This window comes from Gracilinanus agilis, chromosome 2 (assembly GCF_016433145.1).
Source record: "Gracilinanus agilis isolate LMUSP501 chromosome 2, AgileGrace, whole genome shotgun sequence".
Classification (NCBI taxonomy): domain Eukaryota; kingdom Metazoa; phylum Chordata; class Mammalia; order Didelphimorphia; family Didelphidae; genus Gracilinanus; species Gracilinanus agilis.
The window spans coordinates 270,316,922-270,327,485 of record NC_058131.1 but is presented as its reverse complement, the minus strand read 5'-3'; the positions used below and the strand labels follow the sequence as shown (position 1 = coordinate 270,327,485).

Genomic DNA, 10,564 nt, shown 5'->3' with positions numbered 1-10,564 from the left:
TATCAATTCTGAAGCAAAAGAACATGTAAAGCCTAGGCAATTGGAATTTAGTGACTTGCCCAGGGTCATACATCTAGGAAGTGTCTGGGGCTATATTTGAACCCAGACCCTTCTGACTCCAGATGTGGTATTACTTAGCTGCCCCTTACAAATCTTACTTTAAGCAGAGACAAAATTTGGACACAAAGGAGACACAAGAGGTACTTAATGAGTGTTTATTCAGGGCTGGAGTGAGGTGCACTGGAAAGGCAGACATGCAGTTTGACCCCAGGACCCCACAAGGACCTATACCAACAATTTCACCAAGGTAGATCCAGCAACCCCTCCCTGAAGCTTCCCAGACAGGCCCCTGACCAAGTTACTAGGAAAGGAGCTACTGATGCTGGTGTTCAAAATAAGTTATTTAGGAAAAGAATGGGGCAAAGCAGAGTGTGGGGTAGGAACCACCTCCATCACTGGACCCTGTAGTGACAGTACCATTCTTTAACAGGTTGACTCTTGTCTGCTGCCCCAACTGTTTTTAATCCTCAGCTAGGGCCAAGGCAACTGGAGAGCTTCAGGGCCAAACTGGGTGCAACCAAGGCCAAGAAGCTGTTACAAAAAACAAAACAAATATCAAGGAATGAACTCATTTGAACCGGATTTGGGAAAAAAAATTATATATCCTTAGTGGGTCAATGGCCTATGTGAAATAAACTGTAGTGCTACCAAAAAAACCACACGTGTGAAGTGAAAACCTCCAAGGCGAGTCCTTGATCAGAATGGCTGTCCCTAACTCCTGAGAAGGGGGCCCAGGGCTCCCTGGTAAGCCCATACAACTAAGCTTCTTACAAACCTCAAAAATTGGGAATCCTAGCTTTGAAATAGAACACATTGAAACCTAAGTAAAAGGAAGGTTCAAATAATCTATTTTGTAAAATTATTTCTAATCACAAATCCTACCCAGTTGTAGGGATGGGAGATGGAAATGAAGCAGTCTATGTCTGAACTCTTCTTTCTCCTATAATTCTGCCAACAAATTCTTGCTGTCACACATGGCTGTGCCCCCCCTAACATCTTGTGGCAGAACTGCTACAAACCCAAGAATAGGAAAAGATTCTTCAGCTCAGGACCAAGTTGCCATCAACAAAAGAGAGTCCTGAGCAAGGGTATGATAGGCACTGTCACTTGGCAGACTCTCCAAAGTCAGTTCCTGGACTGGGCTTGGAAGGAGATCAAGATAGGAGTCATCATTTGGTGGAAGACTTGGTCCTGTTTATCAGAACAGCCACACCAAGATAGGGAAGTCTTGACTATTGCTTCTCTCTGGTTTGTTGATGGCCTGGGTAGTTAGAACAGTCTCCTGTAAACCAAGGTGTCTGCCCCTCAGAAGAACTTGTGAGTTCAAGATAACTAGGTGGGGTTCTTCAGCTCTTTTGGCTGCTCAGCCAGGAGAAGAAGAGTGGACGGGGCCGTGGGCGAGAGGCTTGGTGGATACGCACAGTACGGGGTGACCGCCATACTTTAATAGTATTATCATCACTGGCACTCAGCAACAACTCCTGTTCCAGGGGGCTAAAGGCCACTGAGTTGACCACATCCTCATGGCGGAGCTTGGCCAAGCAGATGTTGTAATGTCGGTCCCAGACATAGCCATGTCGGTCTTCTGCACCACTGTTGGATACATGTGAGACAGGATGAGTCAGAGCTAATGGGCGTTCCATCCTCAAATCCTTCACCCCACCTTTCCATCCCAGGATAGATACTATAGGTCTGTGACAAAGGCCAAGATCCCTGTAGTAGGAGTCCAAAGTAGTTACATGCTAGACTTCCCAAACCTCTCCACTCCATTCTATAATCAAAGTTTAAAGAGACATCAGGAAGAATTGGTTATTTAAACAGGACTCTGTCCTGCTTCATCTTGTCATACTATAAGCCCTGTTCATGGGTTTCTATTACAATGAATGCTTAGTATCATCATTCATATGATCTCCTTGAATGGACAGATTTCCCAAGTAATTCCCCCTCCCAAGCTGGGCTAGAGATATAATCTTCCTTCTTCCCCATCCCACCTCTCAATTCTAATAGGGAGATTAAACACATGGATTTGGGTTTTTCATGGGGGAGGAGAATATGGTACCTGGCAACAAAATCCCTGCTGACATCAAGGAAAATGAAGAAGCACTCATCATTGGGGGTATAGGCACGGTGGGCTCTGAGGGCCCTCTTCACTTCCTTCATAGTCTTAAGGTCAAACACGTGTAAGTCAATCTCCTCAGCAATAGGTGGAGGCTGCATGGGGTCTGACACCACTGAGCCACTGGGCCATGAGCGGCTGTTGACATATAGGTACCTGGGTAGGGGGAATGAGGAGTTTGGATCCCAAAACAGGAACCATTGATTTCCCCCACTCAGCAATCCCTGCCTGAGTCAATGACCAATTCTTGCCCCTAGGAGCCTGCTTGGTTGGCAATCCTCAACCCCACCTGTGGTCAGGTGACAGTCCCATTCCAATGATGTGTCCATGGATGTCAATCACGTGATCCAATGAGTCAAAAAACTCATCTGAACGCCGCTCTTCTCCCAGTACTGGCCCTGCAGTTGTCATCTGGTGAGGCAGGATCTGTTTAATCCCTGATAGGGAAGAGGACAGAGTAATGGTGAAGGGATAAGAGAAGACAGGCTATATAAGCAAAGCAGATAAGTCTCAAGTCTTTTCCATTTCTTTTGTCATTTAGTCTTGTCTGACTTCCTGGCCCTGTTTGAGGTTTTCTTGGCAAAGATATTGGAATGGTTTGCCATTTCTCCAGTTCATTTCACAGATAAGGGATTAAGCCAAACAGGGTTAGGTGACTTGCCTAGGGTCACACAGCTAGTAAGTGTCTGAGGCCAGATTTGAACTTGGGAAGATGAGTGTTCCTGACTCCAGGCCCAGCACTCCCACTAATCTACCCCTAATGCTTGGATTTCTGTGTCTCCCCAACACCGCCACCATCCCATCCCATCCCTGACAAGGAAGCTTAAGGCAGCTGAATATCTTCTAAGACAATGACAATGCCTAGGAGCACAAAGGCAAAGAGTAAAGATAACAGATGGTTACTGGTAATACCCAACATTGTTTTGAGGCTTTTAACTTTTTTTCAAGAGTTAACAGAACTTAAGGTCTCTTATTTCCTCCTCACAATGTCTCCAGAAAGATCTACATCACAATCTCTATTTTATTAGTGTGGAAACTGAAGAAAGGTAAATGAATTAAGTTACTGAGCAAGTAAAAGAACTAGCACCATAAGCCGGGTGACTGAACTGTCCCTTAGTTGAGGGCAGGCCAAAGATAACTGGGCTATTAGTATCTTCTAAAACTGCAGGGCCAGAGAAATAATGGAGTTAAGTCCATCAGTTTACAGAACCACAAAAATTTCTGTCATATCTCTACCCTCCATAGATACAAGAGCCAGCCCATCAGCTAAGAATCACTATTTCTGAAGCCATGGCAGGAAGTCCCATAGTTATTTCCCTCCTGGGAAATGTCTCCTTTAAAAACTTCCTCAATGTCGCCACCTAGTGGTTCTCAATAGCTCTACCAGGCATTGATCAGAGAGCATTGATCAGAGCTGGGGACACAATTCCTGGCCTTTCTTCACTAACCCCATTCTCCAATCCTTCAATGACTTCTGCTCTAGCCACTCCATTTAATCATTCTTTATCCCCAGTTGGTTCTTTTTGTTCTTGAGTACCTAGATAAGCTCTATCCTTCAGCTTTCATCTCCCACGTCCCTTCACTGCCGGTCTGGACTGCTTCTCTCAAACTACCTTTGAGCACCATGGGCTGGTTTCTAAGATATATAAGCTTGTGCTGTTACCTATCTGGTGTGGGGAGTAGGTGAGGCAGCCAGTGGTGAATATCAAATATTTCTTCTTGTCGCTGCTTTCTCTGCTCATCTCAGGGGCTTTGGTCCGGCTCTGGGCCAGAAACTCTGCAACTTTGCTCTCCAACTCCTGCTCTGATAAGACAGGTCGTGCCCGCCCCTCCATGATATCATCTAGGAAGCGCCGAAGTCCCTCCTTGGGGCCCCCCCGGGGCTGGGCTTCTAGTGGAGGTCGGCCCCAGCTTTCCTCTTCCTCATTATCACTGCCCAGGTCAAAAACTCGGCAAGGGGAGGTGGCAACAGAAGTTAGCTGGGGTCCAGCATCGAGCAGGAGGTCAGGGCTATCATAGCGACTGCAGTCAGCTACCATCACAGTACGGATGGTACTGGCATTAAGGTTCTGGATTTTGAAGAGCCGCTTCACCACATTAACATTCTCTGACTCGACATCCTAGGGAAAAGGACAGTCTATAAGATTAAAAAGCATTCTAACTATCACAACAAAGCCAGTATTGGCCTAGATTGTGTTGCTTTTTCAAGATTCCTGTAGAACTCCAAGACAGAGATTATTATTCTCAAAAGTGGGAAGATTTAGATCTAGAGGTTAAAATTGCCAAAGGTGTCACAGAAAATCAGAAATGGAATTAGGATTGTATTACATATAACCTAGGACTCCTGACTCCTCACTCTTGGACCTTCCCATTAGACCTTCCTCCAAGTTTGATGTCACCTAAGAACCCTGGCCATAAAAAAGTCCAACAGCTTCTATTTCCCCTCCTAGTGCTAGAGAAATCTCAAAGCATCTTCCCAACCTGAAAGGCATTGTTGAGCCAGAGCACAGAGCAGGATGTGATATCTCCAATTCGGTGTAGATTCCCAGAGATCAGATTGGTTTCATTTAGCCAGCATCCAAACACATCATATGGCTTGTTTCGAACCCGTGAGAGGAGAGCAAAGTTGTCTGTTTAGAAGAGAGAAAAGAAGTGGAGGATGGGGTGAAGAAGCCAGGTGAGAAAGTAGGGATGAATGGGAGAGCAGGAGTGGAATCTCTCCCCCTATTTTCTGAGGGAAGGAAGAGCTCCTGGTCAGATATGAGTGGACTCCCGATATCTCATTTGGCAAAGGGAATGAGGGGCAGTCGTGGGGGAAGGTACACAGATGAAAGATGGCAGTGTATACTCTCACCCAAGCTGATGACAGCAATCTCTCCTGATGAAGAGTTATGGGGCCCCAGGAAGACTCCTGATACGAGGAGCAGTGTGTCATCCTGGTTGAACTGGGAAAACTGAGTGTAGCTCCAGTTATAAGGCCTCATGTTGGAGCTGTGTAGGAGTGAGATGGCCAGGTCATTGTTCCATATCTGGGAGGACAGAGAAAGACAAGAAGGGGAAACATACTCCAAAAGGTTAGATGTCCACTGATGACAATCTTTATCATGTCAGACAAATCTTGTAAATAGTGAACAGAGAAGAAAAAGTCAGAGCTAAGGGTAGGTACCAAGGCCAGATTCCCACTCCAGCTTGGGTCACTATAGTCTGATCCCCATAAGTCAATGCATTTGTTCTATATACAATATTAATTAATACATCCCAAGGACCTGAGTGGTTTAGCCCTAACAGCTCAGCTGTGTATGGAATGGTTCCCATTCCTGTCAGCTACAAAAGGCCCAGAAAAAACTATCCTGAGGATTCATGAGCTCTTTAACCCCAAAACCTAGTTGCCTTGGCTCAAGCTAGAAGAGGTGATGGTGAAAATCAAAAGGGCTATATACCTTGGTTCTACCTGGCTTAACAGAGCTGTAAATGGTGACAAAGAGATTTCCCACCAGGAGATTCATAAGGAACTCTAAAACTAGATCCACTGACTAACTCTCCCAAAGTACCCTCTCTTTAACTATTCTCTAAACATGGCTCAATATTCTTAGGGCTAAAAGGTGATCTCAGACTGGAAAGTGATCTCCAGGTCAAAGGAGTATAACAAGCTGGCCTTCATGGTGGCCACAATTTCAACCTCTCCCTTCTTTCCCCTTGGGATCAGACACTAGGACTTAAAATGCTGACTGCCTAGAATCATTAGAGAAGTTAAAAGTATCAACTGAAATTTTCACATCCTTTCCACTGTGATTGTTTTCTGTTTTAACATCAATACAATTCTCTCAAAATTAGATAGAGAACTGACACAAGACCTTCCAAAACTTCTATTTATATCTAAGTCTATGTTTGCTTCAGGAAACAAAGTCAAGAGCCAGACTCCCCTCGGGCTAGTTCCTATTTCCAGCAGATAGATGAATTAAGGCATGAGATCATTTTGACAAAAGAGAGGATGTGCGGCTCTAGGGAACCCAAGAGCAAGTTTGACTTTCTCCCTAAATCTAGAGGCTCTCCCTGCCTATTTTCTAACATTTCCCTGAAGGCAGATAAACTACAACCCCAGGATAATATACTCCAAAAGGCTAAAGCCAGGATAGCAGTAATGACAATGACTTGACCAGTTACCATGATTATTTTCAGACACACACACAAAAAAAGGCAAACATGCTAGATCACTATCCCAGTGCTCCCAAGAGGAAGAAGGTACCTTGGTTCAATAGGAACAGTAGTAGTCCCAAGCAACTACTCAGTGATTCCCAAAATGGGCGCTACTGCCCCCTGGTGGGTGCTGCAGTGATCCAGGAGAGATGTGATGGCCACAGATGCATTTATCTTTCCTATTAATTGCTATTAACATTTTTAAAAATTTAATTTCCAGGGGGCTAAGTAATATTTTTTTCTGGAAAGGGGGCAGTAGGCCAAAAAAGTTGGGGAACCACTGAACTACAGTAACACTCTATAGGCCCTCAGCATTACCTTTACAGTGCAGTCCTTGGAACAGGATGCAAACAGGTATCCTGTGTGTGAAAAGCTGAGGTGGAGGACCTGATCGGTGTGTTCTCTCAGGGTCTGTACTTCCACACAGGGAATGGTGTCATAGAGTCTCTGAAATTCCTCATACCAGGAGGCAGCAGCTGTAACACAAAAAGCCGAGACACGGTGTCATTTAGAAGCAAGAGGACAAGAGTAGAACAAGTCACAAGTGATTTCTAAAAAGCAAACTTATAATCTAGCAAGAGCACAACTGTTGACAGTTGCTGAGTAGGGTAAGGGGAATAAGTAAGCTATTCTCCTTAATTATTCCTATTGGCAGAAACCTAGTCTCCATAAAATCTGCATAAAAGCTACCAAATATGATGCTCCATGTCTTAGACAAATATTGTATCTTCCCAGGAATTTATTAATACACTTCTCTGTACACAGAAGGCATCAGAGAACCTGTAGGACCTTGGGCAAATCAATTCCCATGTCTAGACTTCAATTTCCTCATCTAAAAAATTAGGGAGTTAAACCAAATGATCCCTAAGGTCTCTTCAAGCTATGGTCCTTGGGTGATAAATATTCCCCTGTGACCAGGGGCCGTTATTCTACTCTGACCAGGAACCATTAATCATCAGCAAGTTTGACATAATCTTCATGTGTCTCAATCCTGTGTGTCTAGCTCAGAGGCTAAAAAAAAAACCCAAAAAACAACTCTCATTCTCCCAGGGAAGATGGTGCTCAACCTCAACTTCACCATCTATTCACTGACCTGGATGACGAGGGACATCTCGGGCCACCTGGTAGTATCGGTAAAACAGCTCCTTCCACAGAAACTCATCTCGAGATACTGCCTGCCACTGGCGGCACACCAACCCTGCGGCTAGCACATCTTCATGGCTCAGGCTCAAGAAGATCTGGTAAATAATACTGTCTGGAAGGAAGGGGTTGCCCCCATCATCCATCGTGTCATTCTGTCCCCAAGGACTCTGCAATCACATGCACCTGAGTCAGACAAAATACAAAAATGGGGGGACAAGGCAGTGGTATAATAAAAACAGACATGTAGAAAACTGACATTTATATACATTATCTCATTTGAATGTCACAAAAATTTGAGGAAGGTACTAAAAGTACCATTATCCTTATTTTGTAGTAGATTTTTTTTTTTAATTATTCAATAAACTTTTACTCACCACCTACTACATGTAAGGTACTATGCTAATCACTGAGGCAACAGGTAAAAAAGACAAGCTCCTCAAGGAGCTCACAATCTACTAATGAAGTTAAGTCTCAAAAGTCTTGACTTTGGTCACAGAATTAATAAGATTGAGAGAGACTTCTGATCTAGGTCTTTCTGACCTTAAGTCTAGCCTGGTTGCCTAGTCTGGTGAGGACTAGGGAGCTATGTAAAAATGAATAAGGAAAGTAAAGCCAGGAATAGAGGGTCTGGGGCTGTTGGCACTCAATTAGTCACACTATTTCTCACAGAAATCAAACATTAATTAATTAAATGCTTGCTACCAGCCAAGCACTGAGGTAATAAAGGTACAAAGACAACAGCTAAACAATTCCTACCATCAAGAAGCTGGAGAGGGAGATAACACTCCTAAAACTTAAGCTACTAAAGCTTAAAGTTGCACAAAGACTTCTGGGATATCCTGCATATATACACGCAGTATATACAGAAAATAGAAGATAATTTGAGAGAAATAGACACAGAGGAAATAGGAAAGTATGTACATAGACATATGTATATAAAAAATGGAAAGATAAATAAGGATGAGATAGATATTAGTCACTGAGAGAATCAAGAATGCCTTTAAGTATGTTAACACATTAGTCAAACTTGAAGGAAATTAGGAATTCTAAACATCAATTAGGCTAAAACCCCAGAAACTAGAAGACTTTCTTGCAATTATGCCAGTAAACATGCACTGAATATTTGCTGAATAAATGCTAAAGTCCAAACAACTACCACCCTGGGAATTCACCCATGTGTGAACTGGGAACTCCTCTACAGTTTTCTAAGGATGTACCAATAATGTATGGATAAGGTAAAAAGGCTCCTCAGGCCTGCATCACAACCTGTCTTCTTCCAGGTTAACAATCTGCAACATGGTGGTAGGCTGAGCCAAGTCCCTGGACTTATTCACTCTCTTTAAGGGTTACTACAGTCTAGGGCAGGGATTGGCAACCTTTTTGGCCGTGAGAGCCATAAATGCCATATTTTTAAAAATGTAATTTCGTGAGAGCCGTACAGTGCTCACAGTGCGCGCTCCTGTAACAGCACCTGAAAAAAAATTGACTTTATGGCTCCTGGAGAAAGAGCCATATCTGGCCCTCAAAAGAGCCAGATATGGCTTGAGAGCCATGTTGCCAACCCCTGGTCTAGGACCATTCAAAGGTGCCATCTAATGAACTTTGCCTACACAGGAAAAGCAAAACAGGGTACTGAAGAAGTGAATCAGGTCAGAATAGCCTATCCTCAGTGGAAAGCTAAAGAAGGGAGCTGACTTCTGAAATCTAAAGATAAGACTTTATTTGTGTGAGGAATCCCCCAGGAGACATATCAAAATGTGGTTTCTATTTCCCTGGTTAGGAAACAAGAACTGGTAGCAGCAGTGGGAGGACAAGGCAACAGAAGATTAGAAATCAAGATGTGAGCAAAATATAGAGCTTGCAAATGCCATGGGGTTGACACAGATGCTTATTGTATAGAATACAAGGCTCAGATATTTCTAGATTATAGAAATGAAACTGGGGCTAGTGGCTAGGATTTTCTTAACCTGAAGAGTTTTGATCTAAGTCCCCAGAAATTAAGGCTCTCTAGTCTGGGAGATTCCTCATACATTGTTATCACAGGGATCCAAATTGCACTTTCCAAAGAATGGTTGGTAATGATGCTTGCTGTCTTTCGACAGATATGATCACAGTACTCCCCAAGTCAGAGCCAGCCCCAAGGTCTGAGGTTCATTCAGGTAGGCTTCCTGAGGAAAGCCTTGAAGCTTCAATGGATGTAAAACTCCTGTGTTCCTCAGAATGCCTTCCCAAGAATGGCTGCTTTGGAAGCCAGTATTTCCAGTAGAAGCTAGTTTCCCTTCTTTAAAGTGATCCCTTAAGGAAGGAGTTTCATGCTCCACAAAGCAACTTACTAGGGAGGTAGAGTCTGTCCCATTCTCCTGAAGGTCCATACACCTTCATGTTGTGTGACAGAACACAACACAGGAGGAAATAAGCAGGTTTTTAAAAGTACTGAGGAAAGGAGGGCTGGTGACATGAGAATCATAGGAACAGAGATCTAGAGCCTGAAACGACCTTGTTGGGAGGTCATTTGGTCTACACTCTCCTCCTCCTTATTTTATAAATAAGGAAACTGAGGACAGAAATGAAATGACTTGTCCAAGGTCACAAAGATGATGCTGATTGATGTAAGGGTAGGATTTGAATACAAGTCCTTTTTCACTTTTGAGTAGGGGTCCCTGTGAGGGAAGAGGTCTTTGTTAGGGGAGCAGCATGGTTAGGGAGGATTGGGGGTTGGGGTGGGGTTTGAGGGTGAGGTGTTTGTTGTAGAGGTGGGGAGGGCGTCCCTTGTGAGTAACTGTTGGGAGAGGAGGAAGTTGGGGTGAGGTGTGAGTTAGGGAAGTGAGCCCTGGAAGGGATGGGCCATTTGGGGGTAGGGGGCTCCTTTGTGGAAAAGGTGCGCTTTAGAAAGGTGGGGTTCAGGTTACTGTTACAGAGGTTCCCTAGGAGGAGTCCTGACTGGGGGAGTCCTTTGAGGGCCAGGTGTCAGGAAGGTAAGCTCCGGTGTGGTCTCTGGTTGGGGGGAGGGGAGCTATGGTGCTTTGAAGATAAGGTGTCTGTTGGGGA

General features: G+C 44.2%; 1 protein-coding gene across 1 annotated transcript; it reads right to left on the bottom strand.

Moving 5' to 3' along the window:
* Positions 1-201: 201 nt before the first annotated feature.
* On the bottom strand, positions 202-7,678 carry FBXW5 (F-box and WD repeat domain containing 5). Its single transcript, XM_044661234.1, has 8 exons — positions 7,467-7,678; positions 6,692-6,849; positions 5,031-5,205; positions 4,658-4,806; positions 3,840-4,296; positions 2,466-2,613; positions 2,120-2,332; positions 202-1,653 (listed from the first exon to the last, which is right to left on the bottom strand). Exons 1-8 carry the CDS (start codon positions 7,657-7,659, stop codon positions 1,407-1,409), a joined length of 1,740 nt encoding a protein of 579 aa, XP_044517169.1. The 5' UTR covers positions 7,660-7,678; the 3' UTR covers positions 202-1,406.
* Positions 7,679-10,564: the final 2,886 nt, after the last annotated feature.